At 34.1% G+C, this 16,711-nt stretch overlaps 1 protein-coding gene across 6 annotated transcripts in view; it reads right to left on the bottom strand.

The window, feature by feature from the left end:
- Positions 1-489: 489 nt before the first annotated feature.
- Positions 490-16,711, bottom strand: part of KCNC2 (potassium voltage-gated channel subfamily C member 2) — a 169,535-nt gene continuing 153,313 nt past the window's right edge. Inside the window, exons 3-5 of one of the 6 annotated variants that reach the window (XM_045555230.1) lie at positions 10,885-11,809; positions 8,665-8,829; positions 490-4,208 (exon numbers count right to left, since the gene is read on the bottom strand). In XM_045555230.1, coding sequence (XP_045411186.1) covers positions 4,123-4,208; positions 8,665-8,829; positions 10,885-11,809 — 1,176 coding nt within the window. In that variant the 3' untranslated portion in view covers positions 490-4,122. The remainder of the gene's footprint in view (positions 4,209-8,664; positions 8,830-10,884; positions 11,810-16,711) is intronic. The other 5 variants (XM_045555228.1, XM_045555229.1, XM_045555231.1 and 2 more) reach the window with 5 other exon arrangements.

Below are 16,711 nucleotides of genomic sequence, written 5' to 3'. Positions count from 1 at the left end.
AGACGCCATCATTATGATAGGGCATTTACAAGAGGCCCTGAAAATATTTAAACCATAAGAAACTATGGCAAAGAAGATTATCTGTAACAAAAATGTAAATGAACAGTTCTGCCTCTCTGAATCTTAGCTTTACCATCAGTAAAATGAAAACAAAATTATTTGCCTCCAGGATTGCATGGATGATTAAACTGGAAAATGTAAGTGAAAATTTAGTATTAATCGTAAATACTTTATAAATATCAGATTCCATGATAATTAATAATTTTGCAATCACAATTGTGAAAGAAAGATAGGCAGGCAAAGGAAGAGGAAAACATTGGCTATGTGCCTAAGACTTGAATGAAAGTGAGAGCTATGTATGTTTTAAAGTCCTTTCATCCCAAATTCTTTATTATGTATGAGTATCTGGTATGGTACCATAAAGCACAAAAGTAGTAAAGTCCTTTAAAAATTGCAACACAGGAAAAAAAGAGCCAAGAAAAGAATACAAATAATTTAATCAGATAGGATTCAAATTTATCCCCAGCTCATTTGCCTTTTATTCTGCATTTCAGTTGTTACATTTCCATCGGTATCAGCAAGGTTGTGCATGCACCTTGAAATGTTCACAAAAGGTCCACGATACAGGGGTTCATAATTAGATTATATGTTATATTCAGAATCCCAGGGGAACTAATAGATTCTGGAAATATTGATTAAGCAAGATGAAAAATTCTTATATAGTTTCAACTACAACAGTTTTAAAGACAAAGTACAAGCTTCATTTGACACAAAACTCACAAAAAAGTACTTGATTGAAGAATATCTCTTTTATGCAAAATATACACTTTAGGATATAATTTCATTAATATTCTACTATATACTGACATTGCTACTTGATCGTTTAATAAAAAAATACTCTCATTGCCAGAATTTTATTTTTTGTAATATTTATAATTGAGGTAATAATGACAAAAGACTTAAACTATGAATAGTGTTGGTGAGTTTCACTTAAGCCATAACAATTTCTCAGAACTAGACAAATATGTGACTAAAAATAGCTCAGTTTTGATAAATAGGAAAAATTTCACAACATAATTGACAAGCTGATAACATAAATGATTTATAAGAAAATGATACAGTGTTCATAGATCCAACCAACAAAATAGAAATAAGGAAAATTAAGACAGACCTATACTACATCAGTATTACTGTCTTATATAATTCACAGCACAACCTACTGTGGGCCCATGAGGAGTAATTCAAAGAAGTTATGGGCCTTACTTGAAGCTTCAGAGATGTTGATCACGAATTTGGCTTTCGTTGATGTGAGATGGCCAAAGCTGATGACCCATGCACACGCGTTGGTATTTACAGTTGTTTCATGGACACTGGCCGGTCTACAAGCAGACTGCTCATATGGGGAGCACCAGATGAGTTCCAGCTGCAGTTCTGTTTTAAGCTTTAAATGCCTCATGAAGACACAGGGATCTCTTCCAAGTGCAACCTGGTCACATCAGGGCACATTCAGCAGCAGAAGTCTGTTTCCAGTACAGTCCTTGGTATGGCTAAATTCCACTGTCCCTTTTTCAGCAGCCAAAAATCCATGATAAATTCTGTACAGCACTGTAGTCAGTAACAGCAGCACCAGACAGCATATTAATTCTTTTACCATAAATTTGTGTGTAATTATAATGTTCTATGTGTGGTGTTATCAAAAGGATCACTGTGTCTCTAAATATCTGATATTTATGTCTGGGTAAATACATTGCTGTACAAGATCTCTGACATGCAGGTCATGCTCTAGGACTTGGAGATATAGAGTAATACATGTTTTGTGGCCAATAATAAAAGTGACAATTGTCTCCCTAACAAAAAATAAACATGAGAATTAGGAATTAATCAACAGTCTCAAGGACCCTGAATGCCTTAGAAATACTGTTTACCCCTCCGTTTATATTATGGCATTTTTCTTCCCTCTCATGCCCGATACACCAAACACACTATTGCTGTTGCATTCACAGGGATGCATAAATAGACTTTCTTCCACTCAGACCGAATAAGACTCCCTAGGGATTTTGTTGAAGTATAGTAATGAATGCTGGTTGCTAGGTAGTAAAAACTGACACTGCAGCAGGCAACCAAGTGCAATGGTAAAATTGCTGCTTAAATCCTGCTTATCAAAAAGATTCACAGTGCCGATTAACTTAGGTAGTCTACAGGGCGTCATTAATTTATACACAAAGCAGAGAGGCTGCTCCAAATAGCAAAGAAGGCAGGAGGCGGGAGTTGGGGGGACCCAATACTAAAATCATGAACACCTTATCAAGGCATTTCTGTGCTTCATGGAGACAGATGGCATATACAGTTAAGACAGGGAGCTAAGACAGACAGACAGGAACAACATACAGGACAAAGCACCTGATTAAACACTGCCTGAAAATCTATTTAATCCTTTGATTCATAAATTTAAGGCTAGACAAAAAAGCCTCCTGTGTGAACACCAATGACCTTTGATGTTTGCACAAAAATAATAAATAAAGGAAGGGGGTAAAAAAGACACGAGAGCTTTGGGTGATATTTGGCACTCTGCCTCTGAAAATGATGACAAATCCTGGAGTGTTAAAAAAAAAAAAAAGACTCTAGTACCAAACCAAGCAGCAATTCCTGGCTAAACAATGCAAGCCTGGCTGGCAGTTACCTTTCTCTCATGTTTTGTGCCTTCCCCAAGTCATTAAGTAACAGATCTGGCCTCAGCTTGCGTGTAACCAGTAATGACAACCTCTTTGCAGTTATCTGTGTGCAAACAACCAGAGACATTCAGAACTCCAATACAGCATTTTTAAAGAAAAGTAAATCAATCAAGAAATTAAACTATTTAAAACAAATATTTCTTTCAAAGGATAAAGAAAAAAATGTCAAGGAGCAACTCGCCCTCCCTGCCCCACAAGTCAACATGCAGAACAGTAGACCAGTGCTTTCATATCAGCAGGATGGTTCGATGCAAGTACACATATCCTGAGCTATCCACAGTCCCCGAACTTGGCAACATTGCTTTCAGGTGATAGAGACAAGATGGTCCATGCAAATGAGCTGACCAAAGTCAGGTTGTGTGCAATCAAGATAGGATCCCAAATATCTTCAGAATGGTTTAGAGTCACAAAAAATGAAGTTCCAATGAAGTGGTTGGCATTTGGAAGCACATTGTTTTAAATATATCTCCCTGAAGATATGTTTATGTATTAGTGTACTGGCCAATATCTGACACTATCTGTCATTTTATTGCAAAAGGAGATCAGGGAAATTAATATAGAGAATTGGTAGCACTACTTTAGATAATCTTTAAAGCCTGGATAAGATTCATTAGCTACCCAAGTGGCATTTCTGACTTCAAATAGTAGTATCATGCAAGATTTATACTGTATTAATGAAGCCTGGAGTAACTCTACGTTTAATTATTTCCATTATGGGGTAAACAGTACTTGAATTAATACAATTTAGCCGACTGATGCAGTTTGGTTTACAAGATAGATGGGATGGGAGATCGAGAGCGCCTCAGAGGACAAGGAGAGTTGTAGGGTGATGTTACTGGAGAGAGCCTCAGAGCATTGCCTGCCAAGCCCGCTATGTTGTTTAAGCTTCGGGATTTTTCATATCCTTTTATGAAAAAATGCACAGACATCAGTTGAATTCAACCAGAAAATAGACACAGACAAACAATACCATGCAGGGTAATCAAAAGTGCTATTTTCAAACTCAAAGTTAAGAATTTGTTTACAAGGAATTCAATATTGAAACAATTTATAACTCTAAAAAAATGCTCACTGTAGTTGTCATTCTCAAAAGATTAAACCAGCTATCACAAATTACAGTTACAATACTTTATAATCTATTCTTTTCCAGATTATAGTGTTGATATAATTTTAGAATATATTACACTAGAACTCTTTTAAGAATTAGGCAAAGCAACTTAAGTAAGATATAAGGTTGACTAATATTTTCAAATCTCATATTGTGTTCCTGAAAAAAAGAAAAATAAGTGAGCAATTTTTCTTTTTTCATTTTTTATTATTTACTAAGCTAATAAGGCATGCTCAAGTTTAAGTGGACATCTCTTTTTCCAGCATATTTAATCTTCCAGCTTTATAGTGTTAAAAGGATGATTCTTAAATAATGGCATTTGATACCATTATCCAGGTGATGTAGGATGGAATGCCCATTTCTAATCCCTTCAATAAAAAAGTAAAGAAAAAAGAAAATGAATGAAATATAAATTGAGTCATAAATTTCAGTGAAATAAAGTTTGAATTTGATTACATGATATTTTCACCTGAATTTCTCCCCCCATCCCCTCACCCAGGAATTAAGAACAATTTGATCTTAATTCATTGTTTTCCTATTATCTTCATCCTGATCTTTTGTTCATGATAGCCATGAATTTACAGAATAAAAGATCTTCTCACAAACTTTAGCCCAGTGGTTTTCCTTAGCTACTCAACAACACTCCATCAAAGTCGCCTTTGAAAGAATTCACATATTATGGAATTTTTTATTACAAAAGTTTAGAGGCAGTTAAATGAGGCAGGGAACACCTAGTGTAAAGTTGGAAGTGAAATGTCTTAAATTAGGGCAGCTGTATTGATTAAAAATGTAGTCATTCTACAAAGCCTTAGAAATGAACGTTCTGACAGCTCTGTTGGACTGTTACAGAACAGGAAAATGAAATTCTCTTTGGGAAACCAAAATTAAGCAAGTAGATACAATTTCAGTGGACTTGTTTCCCTTAGACTGTGCAGCACACTCCTTGGGTCCTAATTAGCCCTCAATGTGCTTGATGATTGTGTAAGAAAAAAAAAATGGGTCCTTTGTTTTCCCTCATATTCCTTCCAGCTACTTCTTTCTTTAATTTTATCTTTTCACGGAACTTCCAAGGAAGCAGCCATGGCCACTTCTTCTCCTTTTCATAGGAAGGAGAGAAGTGATTTATCTGATTATTTGATTTATGAGCAGCCAAGACAGATATGGATATGGATTGCAATAATGGCCCTATTATGGGGTAAAGCTGGACTGGACAGAAAAGGGAAATCATGAACCCTGCCCTTCCGAACATGCGCACATGTTAACTTTCAGCAGACTAGATGTCTTCTTTGCAATTTTCTAGATGAAAATTTATGCCCTCCATTAACTACAATAAACTTCTCTAGGACATAATCTTTGCTAATTAAAGAATTATCTGCCACTTTTTTGTTAGCATTCTGACACATACAACATGGGAGATGGTATATATTTCATTCTATGCTGGTGGATGATGGAATAGCTAATGGGAGGATATCTTACATAATTTTAAAAATTGCAAATAATTTATCCCTACGTAGAAACCTTCATGTGCCTGAAGGGTTAGTTATTTACTGCTCTTCTGTAAAGTAACTGAAAATGTAACTTTGGGAATTATAGAAAAAATAATTTATCCTATGCAGTATAAGTCAACTGTGTAATCTAAAAATGTAAAATGGACTGTAAATATTGATTAGTTTTTATTAAAGGCAAACTGGTGAATATGCATGAACCAAAGGGGCTGTTAATACCTATAAATCATTGTAAAAATACACGTATTTGTCACCACAATCTCCAGGCTCCCTACAGGACCTCCTGAAAGATAAAAATCTGTTTGACAGTTTTATATTATTCATACCAGTAATATGTAACTCCTGGTTGCCATCTAAATGTTATTTTTCTGAATTATAGTTTTTAACCTAAATATTATCTATCTGTTTATAGGTCCTCTATTTTTAATGACTGTAATTTCAGTGTCCATTTGAAAAGCCTTTCTATCTAATTTAGTAACAAGTATTTAATTAGTAAAATTATATGTTATCCACATATATTTTTTTCTTTATTCTATATATTTATTTCTGATTAGAAAATTTGAAAAATATTTTGATTAGGCTTTACTGGAATGGCTGAAAATATAGTTAATGAGAATAAGCAATATTGAACTGAGTTTGAACTAACAAATGCATATCATTCATTTTATACAGTTCTTAAGAACATGTGCTTATTTGAAGCAATATTGAAACTGCCTATCCATGTACTTATTCATGACTGCATAATATGCTTTCCCAAAAACAATTGTACAAATAAAAACATAGGAAGTATTAGGAGTTTACTGGAGTTCTTAAAGTTTTCTTAGTATGCCCAATATATTCATATTTTTAGGTAGAAAAAGTATTCACTGGAAATCCAATTATTTCTTTTCTTTTATATAGGGAAGAATTTTTAGAGTATTAAAATCAAATCAGTAGAGCAACCAACTTGAAACGTAAATGAAAAGATTACATAAGAAACAAATGTTTGAGTAGAAGATATAGGAGAAATCTATAACCTACAGAAAAGGTAACAGGAGAAGAAATGAATGAATTTGTGGTAGATACGACAAGATAACACACTGAAAAGATTAAGTCAAGTTAGCCAGAAATTTTACTAGACCTAGGAGAAAAAATACAGCCATAAACGAAGTAAGCAAGAATGAAAAAGAGTTGATTATGGTAATAAATGACAAAGAATAAAAAGCTCATGGACAAACTTTCAAAGATACTCTCATTGATAAAGAGAATTTGTGTTTGAGAAATAAGATTGCATGTATAATTTTTCCATGCAAACTAAATATCTTATTAATTGCTTTGCTCATGAAACTTTTCAATTTTACAGTAAAATTTTATATTTACATAGTGCCTTATAATTGACAAATCATTTTCTTATCTGTGATATCCTTCTATAGTTTAAAATTCAAAATATTGTCTAACATGGAAGAAAACAAATTCTAGTGAGTTCTTTAAACATGTAATCTTGGTATAAATATTGCGTGTCACACTTTATTAGATGATGCTCAAAAATCTATTTAAATTTAACCACATATCCATATAAATATATACATGTGTACATGTATATACATATATAGTAAGATATGCAATGCACTTAAAACAGCATGTTTTATATAAGATATTAATTAAATATGATCATTGTTTAATGTATGCACATATATTTTGCTCAAGTTCTATGACAGGGTATTAACTATCTTCATAAAATATTTAAAATTTTTCTAGCACATATTTAAATGTAAAATAGTAAACAAATAATCTTGTTCAATGATTGATATATATTTTGGTGCAAGGAATAGATGCAGACAATGGAAGTAATTGGAATGGAGAAGTATTTAAAATATTACTCATTGAAGGAACAAAAGGAGAGTTTTTTGTCTTCTCTTTTGAGTCAAAGGCATAGAGGCAGAGAAGGGCAATCTAAAGTGACCAGAAGAAATGAAAGAGAAGTACAACATGGGTAATGAGATATTTCAAAGAAAGAGGGTATCACAAAATAAATATTTTAGGCTTAAAATGGTAAAGAATTCAATAGAGAGAACCTGAAATGAATAACAAATAAGCACAGCATTTTTAAAATGCAGTTGTGCTAATACGAAAGTTTTGAAGTGGATTTTCATGCAAATTTTGCCAACTACCATAAGAAATCATTATAGTTCTTTCCCTCTTCTATCAATAAACAGAGAAAAATAAGTATGGTGGTAAAGCAGCTGTAATTGTCAAAGTATGAGATAATCAAAGAGCACAGCAGCATTTTGACAAAAGTGGGTTATAGTTATCACAAGACTATTCTTAAGGAGGCGAAAAAGATAGCAAATGCCCTGAGGCTTGTGAAGTTTACTACAAAAAAAACAAAAGCATCTAGGGAATAGCCATAGAGAGTGGTATAACCGAGGAAAAGGGAACCATGTGATGAAGTGGAGCTTCAATATTCTATTATGCTTTTTAACAAAGATGCCTGCCCCCAGAATTTTATCCATTCAACAAATACTATGTGTCAGGCACAGTTCAATGTCTATTGAAAATAGTAATAAACTCTAAATTATTATTATTCCTGAAGAGAAATTCTATAAGCACATTTCATGAGTATATAGTAGCCTTTGAATTAGACACACTGTTCTATGTGGCCGAGGATCCAGGACCTTTGCAACCTTGAGACACTCAGGTAAACCACTAGCGAAAACTGCCCATGTACTGAATGGGAGACTTAACTGGAGGGTGCTTTGGAGTGTGCTAAAGTATTTTTTTTTAAAAAAAGCTTTATATCTGTTTTATAACCATCAATTACTCATAAAATATATGCATAAAGCCAATTAGTGAGTTTCATTTGTTGTAGTGAAAAAGATAACTTTTAAAGATTGCTGAGTAAATTATATTAAAATAATTGGACAAGTGATTTAACATTTACATATTCCATTCCAATTCTGCCAATAGACAAATAACAAACCAAAGTAGGAAGGAAGGAAGGAAGGAAGGAAGGAGAGAGAAAGAATGGGAGAAAGAAGGAGAGAAAGAGAAGGAGAAAAGAAAGAAGGAAAGAAGGAAGGAAAGAAGGAAGGAAGGAAGGAAGGAAGGAAGGAAGGAAGGAAGGAAGGAAAAAAGAAAGGATGAAATGCCTTTCAGATATGGCAATCACTGTGATGTATTTAAAAATGTTTTTAAGGAGAGAAGATGTAATGGAGAGAAGAAAAGAGCACTGCATGCAGTCTTTCTAGAAAATAATGAATATGCATTTAACATTACTCCATATATTTCCAGCACTTAATTGTTAAGTCACCTGTTATGATCTGAGTAAATGCATGCCTACCTTTCCTGATCCCTCCATCAGAAGCACACGTGTAATCACCTGTCGTCAGTAGGAAACATGTTTCCCCTCTTCTGTTTTTGTCTCTGGTACTAGAGCGTCTGATGGGGAGCCTTTCTGGGGGTGATAATGGCGGCTCACTTCCTGTACTGTCGTCACCTGATAACACTGGTCACAGCACCATGCCCATTGACAGACAGTGATGGATGAGGAAATGAGACAGTACAAAGAGTTTACACGGAATGCCCGTAGTCCAGTCACTCGATATACAAAACACAAGAATCACATCACAATAAGAAAAAGAATTTTCATCACTCTTCACAAAAAATTACATGGGGCAAAATGAAAATGTATTGAAAAGGAGAGGAATGTTCTCTGAGAAATTTTAATTTCTTTTTGGATTTTATCTAATAGGAAATTGGCTTTCACATAAATTCAAAATAAGTATGATAATGAAGTAGGATGTAAATTATTATCTTACAGTCTTTGGCATGTTATCCAGATACTCTGACTAGGAATCTTTAAAAGCGGAGCCTATTTAAGGAAAAATTCTTAAGTAAATATTTGTTTTTATAGTTCTTTAAGAAATAAGCTTTTATTATTTTCTGAAAGCACTTTTTTCCAAAAATCTTAATAAGAATAATTCCAAAGAACACAGACTTCTGGCCAGTTACTCTATTGTGGAGCGGCAAAGTATTTTTGAGCATACAATGGAACAAGGTCAACTTCTCCAAATGCCCTTGAAATAACTATCTGTTTACTTCTGTATCCCTGCCAAAGACTTTCACATCCTATTAGCCTAAATACTAGCTTGTTATTACAGTGTTTACCCGGGATGAGAATGTGTCCTCTTTTTCTATGTCCTTCTTAAGGGGTCTGAATAGATAATGTTGAGAACAGTATGAGAGCAGCAACACCAACTAAACTCTAACTTTCATAAAGACATTCTTGACAGCTTTTAGGTATATATTGACAGAATTTGCAGAGGAATCTATTAAATGAACATAAGGACTATGTAAAACTTATAAACAGTAGTTCAATTCCAGCCACATTTTTTTTTCGTCCATTTACCTCATAAAAACTTCTGATAGCTAGCTATGGAAAGACCTATGAAAATGGCACCTGCCTTTTTTGTTTGTTTGCTTTATTAATTGGTGTTATTTTGTTATTTATAAATTATACAAAATTATTCACATGGGATAATTATAAGCCATTTTTCTATAAGAAAAAAGATGAAATATATCTAAGTTAAAGGAAATCCATATACCTCAAATTTTCATAGTAGGGTAAAAGCTAATTAAATTATTGAATTGACAAAATATATCAGATATAGTAGACTAGAGATGATACTACTGACTATCACTTTGGCAAATTGAATGTAAATTTATAGTCAATCAATTCTATGTTACCTCTGTCAATGGAAGGGAACAGGGGTTCAGCTAATTTCAAGCAGTAAATCATTCAAAATTGAGTTTTGGGAGAGAACTTAGTGCATAAAATGAAAATCCACAAAGAAATTTCACTTTGCCATTGAGTAACCAAAGCAGATCATCTATCCCCTAAATAATGGTGAGTTGATTATATTACATGGCATCTTTCCTCACCAAAGTGGTTATATTGAGTTACTCTACCTAATTTAAGAACAATGAAAATTTAATCAATCCTCCAGAATATTACTGGGGAAGAGCTTTGTTATCAAAGGGGTTATCTTCCATATCACCTGTTTGGTGTTTAGGCCTTTGAAATGTAAGCATCCATTCTTCTTAAATAACTGCTTCTTGTGAATTAGGTTGAGATGCATGGCACCATGATGCAGAGGTAAAACTGAGACAAACACACCAAGCCAAACGATATGGAGATCAACATTTTGAAGATGAAGGATGGAAAATGGCCAATATCATACCATCACATCGTGCAGGGGAACAAAGAAACATTGGCACAAAAGCAACAAACAGGCAAAAGAAAATATTGGCACCATCAGCAAAGGGCATTCCCACTAAAGCAGGAAAACTCTATAGACCAGCTATGCAGACTTCTATTTAGGGTTCATTTAGAAATGCTCTAGTCTAGCTATCTATAAAGTCTGACACAAACACACGCTTTGTGAAGGGGTAGGACTGAAAACTTATGAATATTTGCAGCAAAGAGAATGGCTGCCTTCTGCCTAAGGAACATACTGGTCTATAAAGCATTTAATAACATGCATTTGAAATAGTGCCTTACCTGATCTGTTATGTTCCAGAAGTCGATTGTCTTTGCCCAGACACGTGTCACTCTGTGTACTATTGCAGGCCATATTTAATTCTGTCTTGCAAAAGGTAGGTGAGCTTGCCTGAGGGGCAGGAGGGATGTGCTTCTTTCTTTTCCTTGGAAGTTTCTGCTTCGCCATTGCCAAGGAGTAGTACATTCCAAAATTGTTGACAATGACAGGCACAGGCATGGCTATTGTCAGCACTCCAGCCAGAGCACACAGGGCTCCCACCAGCATCCCTGACCATGTTTGGGGGTACATATCCCCATAACCTAGGGTCGTCATGGTCACCACAGCCCACCAGAACCCAATGGGAATGTTTTTGAACTGTGTGTGCTCACTAGCTGAAGGGTCGTTAGGTTGAGCTCCTACTCTCTCGGCATAGTAGATCATGGTAGCAAATATCAAAACTCCTAGAGCCAAGAAGATTATCAGCAGCAAAAATTCATTAGTACTAGCTCGAAGAGTGTGTCCAAGCACCCTCAGACCTACAAAGTGGCGGGTGAGCTTGAAGATTCTCAGGATCCTCACAAACCTTACCACCCTGAGGAAGCCAAGTACATCTTTAGCAGCTTTGGATGACAGCCCACTGAGTCCCACCTCTAAGTAGAAGGGTAGGATGGCCACAAAGTCAATGATATTCAAAAGATTTTTGATGAATTCAAGTTTATTGGGTGAAAAAACAATACGGACTAAAAATTCAAAAGTAAACCACACCACACACACTCCTTCTACATATGTCAAGGCAGGATCCGTTTCGATTTCATACTGCAGAACACTTGTGCCATTGATGACTGGTTCTGTCTTGTTTTTAACGATATTGAAAGCTTCATGTGTCTCCAGGCAAAAAGTTGTGATTGAAACCAGGATGAAGAATAAAGAAGCAAAAGCAATAAACTGTAGAAGGAAAAGAAATAATAAAAAAAAAGAGTGATCTGAATCATAATATATATTTTGAATCAAATCTAAGAGCATCAATCCCTGTAAATGAAAAAGAACAACAGCATATTTAGAGATTTTGCTTGGGATATTACCTAAGTAAAAGAAGTAATGTGTTTGTAACATTAATTAGAGCATACATATAACATTTTCTGTTTTCAGCTTACAAAGACACAAAGTTTTGCTTTATGTATAATTTCTTGAGTTTCTTGTGTAAGAAAATATAACCTGTTAAGAGAGCATAAAAATCATTCCAACAGAATATAAGAGAACAACAGATAAAAAAAATTAAAAAAGAAATTTAGACAATTATTTATGAGCTTAAAAATATTCATATCAAGTTTTATACTGATGAATATAAGGTGTTATGACACATTGATAGAAATCTGGAAGCCACCCAAATTTAACTGTAAGTTTCTATCTGTAAATAAAATGTGCTGGATAGCAGGAGGTAGGGGCATGGAGAAAAAAGTCTTTATAATACATGCTGACATTTAAATTATGTCAATTTAAGGTGGAAACTTTTCCAAAAGAGAAAATCTAGGGAGAAAGAGTAGACAAGACTGAGAGGAAAAAACTGTGTTAAGGGACCAGTCAAAAGACAATTTTCTTCCTCTATTAAAAGAGAACTTCAAGGTGTTAGAGTATTAGTATAACGTTGTAGTTTTTTTTAATTCAACTCATTTCATTTCTTCAGCCAATAATATATGAATGCACATACTAATACAGAATAATAAAAGAGCTCTCACTTACAAAGTTCTTACTAGTATAAGACACTCTTGAAAGCAATTAACATAATTAACCTTCATAACAACACTACTATTTCTCCATTTCATAGATCAGGAATGTCAGACACAGAGATACTAACTCACTTTTCCAAGGTCATAAGCTGCAAAGTGATAGGCCTGAGACTCTAACCTAAAAAGTTTAGTTCCAGATTGTGTTCCCTTAACTTACCAGACTCTCAAGCATAGAATATGAATATGTTAAAACCCAATTATGTAGGCTGGGATAACAGACTTCTTAATATTAAAGATCTGAAAACTTGAAATCTACTTGTTTGAGGGGATGGCACTTTTATAGTCAGTGCTAGTGGCTTCCTAAGAAGCCAGCATATGCTCTCAGGTTCAGCATGCTAAATGAACACCAATAGACTCTTCCTTGAATATCCGAACAAATGAATCTTTCAGAAAGAGGCTGTCAGTCGAATTGAGGGAAGTCCTTACTTGGGAATAATAGAATGTATCTCAAACACAAAATTGTCCCCTCACATCTGCTCCTCAAGCCCACCACTGAGAGGAGATGAGCTAGGTTTCAAGAAAACATTAAAACCATCTCCTTTTTTACCTGGTTGAGTTTTAATCCAGCAAATATCCGATGGGTGTACAAAAGGCCTAAAAAATCCTAGGACTGTGACTACTTGCCTTAAGGAACCACCCCAAATGATGGAAAAGTTTCTACACAGTATGCCAGGTAGTACATCAGTGGTTTAGTATTATAAGCTATGTTATTTTCATGGCTTTGACTTACTTTTGCATGCGTATCTTCCAACTGCCCTAGGTTTTGGCATTGCGATCTGACCATTACCTTCCCCAGACATATTATAATATATTAGCACATGTTTTCATTCAGTTTTCCCTTTGTACAAATAAATAGGCAATTTTTTAAAATCAATTAGTTGTTGTAACACTTAGTGTCACTGAGGACCTATATATACATTAAAAGCTGACATCATTTAGAGGAAGAGTCAATTCTCATTGATTCATAAATTACTTCTTAATGTAACCCTAATTTTACTATAGATTTTGGAGTTGTATTTGCTTCTGATTGCACCTAAAGTCTTTTGTCATTAGAACCCTGCGGTATGTACCTACTGACTCCTCCCACCCACCAACTACACTCCCCCCAAGTCCCACCCAAGTCTCCAGCATTCAAGCTAAATGTTAGAAGTTTTAGTGCACAAATTCTTATCTATTAGACAGTTAAAAAATACAAAGCACTTAAACCACAATTTTATTTTATACTTTTAAGGTTTTTCAGTTAAATTTGCTGTCTCAGATTCTCTCCAGCTATGTTCATATAGTAAATCCAGTGGGACTTCAACAAAAACAGTTTTCTAGTACACTTTGATGCTTGTCAATAAAAAAACAGTGGGACTCTTTCCAATCAGATCTTTTCCTACCTTTCCTTCATTCATTCTTCAACAAATATGCATTAGATACCTCTCTATGCCAGGCCACAAGCTAGGTTCTTAATTTAACAGCAGTTAACAAAATATGATTCCTGCCTTTGAGGAAATCACAGTATACTAGGGACACAGACATAAAACAATTAATCACACAAAAATTATATAATTACCATCATGTTAAGTGCAGTAAAGGAAAAAATATAGGATACTTTGAAAAAAATTAAAAAAAAAAAAGGAAAAAGGATTGTATTTAGACTGAGGGGGTCATAGAAACATCTGACAAAATGTCAATAGACTGAAATTTGAGGGAAAATTAGAGGTTAACCTGATGAAAATGAGAGACTTGAGTATCACACAAGCTTTAACAAAAAATTATGGGCTTTTTTAAAATCTCTCTTAACTGATACCTTGACTATAAACCCCAAAATAGCAGCAGGTTTTCCGAATCTGCCTGTGTGGCACAAATTGTGTTGTATTAATCCCAATTTAGAATGGAGATTCTGCCTTTTTAAATGTTAACCCTATTTTCTAAAGAAATTGTAATCAACCAAAATATTACCTGGGTTTAAAAATTAGGTTCTTTAGAATGCAAACTCAAAGAAGCATTTTAAGGAAATTATCTTTTCCAAATGGGAATGCCTCATTCCTATTATGATCATGCTACATTTCTCTCTTAAAATAAACAGTTGAGAGGGCAAGAATTTCAAATATTGAACTAACAGAAGCTCATGAAGCCCCTTGACACAAAATTTCCATTTTTAGAAATTTACTATAGTAAAATATTTACATAAAAATATAAGGATAAATATAGAAGGATATTTGTACCTAAAAAATGTAAATGTCTATGAATCAGTGGTATGGGGCCATAACATAGCATTCTAAAGAATGAAGTAGTTCAACATGTAGTCATATGAATGATCTCCAAGGAATCATGTTAAACTGAAAATAAATGGCTAAGGAACAACAATATGCAGAGTCTAATCCTATACATGACTAATAAAACAAATGAACAGAAATGCTGTACTCCTGGGTTATACCTGGGTATAAGAGTGGTTATACCTGGGTATAAGAGCAGCATTGCATGGGGGATATTGCCAATGGGGGATCCTGATGCTATAAACATCTGCAAAGTTAAAATTTTCTAAAAAAGCTTTAATCATATATTATGGGTTTAATTTTAAACAAAATGCAAAAAAAAAAAAAAAAAGACCAAGAGAAGACCTGGATCATTCTGAATAACCATTACTTTGATTTTATTAGTCCATAGAAATTATACATTGGAAGTTTTTCATTTTTCTTCTTTCCTCCAATACCATAAAATTACCAGATGCTCTTAATTGTGTATATATTCGTGTCTCATACACAAGAGCTTTGCCATAAATAACAAGAATGTGGTGGTGTTCACAGAACTGTGGTCTCTAGAGAGAAAAAAAAATTCTTTTATTAGTAAGTCTATCCTCAAAGGCCAGCCAAGTAGGGACAAATAGAGCCAGTGGCTGCTGGTTCCATGCAGAGCTGAGAATTACTTCAACTTCTTCTAAGGCTGGTAAAATCAATTTTTCTTCATCCAAATTTCACCATTTAAAAACAGATCTGCAAATTTTACTGCATTTACAGTATTGAGTTAGATTGAAGAAAGCTGATCTTTCTTTCTTCAATGAAAACACTATACATGATTAGTAAGTTCAGAAATCAGTGAAAAAGATTAAGCTTCAGATACATGTGTGTGTGATATGTGCATGTGCGTATAACACATGTCATAGTATGTTAGATCTATATATATAAAACGTTTATATGAATGGATACATATGATTATATATGTAGGTACAGATTATGTATAGACATGCATATATTGTACAGATAGGTATAGAAATAGATATAACACAATATAACATTCATTCCTCAAATCAAGAAAATATACCCAGATGTTACTTTTGGCCAATGAGACATATGTGACCCCTCATGAATATCTTCCACCATGTTTTTTATACTCTTATCCTATATGAATACGCAATACTACCTCAACATTTTTATTTCTATGCCACAGTCTGATTTCACTCAAATTGTAATTATTTGCTTAGAGTCAAGGCCTATCAATTCACACCCACATGTAATTTTCTGAGATACAGGCGAGGGAGGCTTGCACGTATTATTAGTATTATCACAGTGAATTACCGTGTACAGAGTTAGGCAAATAGAATTGAAAGTCATAAATTATGAATACACAGTATCATTTTGCTTCCCTAAGTCTCATGATGAAATTTAAAGTGTTTATGTAATTATCATATTTCATGAAAATATTTTTTTATTATTGTTTCATTAGATTGAAGAAAAACTCTACACTTCTCAGTCATAAGTATGATAAATGGCAATATATCATAATTGCATGACATCAACCGGCAGTGTAATTTCTAAATTCCAATTATTGAAATCTCTCCCCAAAATGTCCATTTCTAATATATTTAATATAAATTTATCTTGGGATGATATGACCTACTCCACCAGCATCTAGGGTTAGAAGGTCACGTTATTAAGCCCCTCCTACCATGAGTCACAGTATATCTTTCTTAAAACCAGCAATCACTTTCCAACATTAATTATCTAAGAATGCTTGTTTTTACTTAATTGAAAGTGAGGGCGTTAAAGGGAGGGTGAAGTTGAATGTGAAGGGA

The sequence above is a fragment of the Lemur catta genome, chromosome 6 (assembly GCF_020740605.2).
Source record: "Lemur catta isolate mLemCat1 chromosome 6, mLemCat1.pri, whole genome shotgun sequence".
Lineage (NCBI taxonomy): Eukaryota > Metazoa > Chordata > Mammalia > Primates > Lemuridae > Lemur > Lemur catta.
This window is presented reverse-complemented; position numbering and strand designations above follow the sequence as displayed.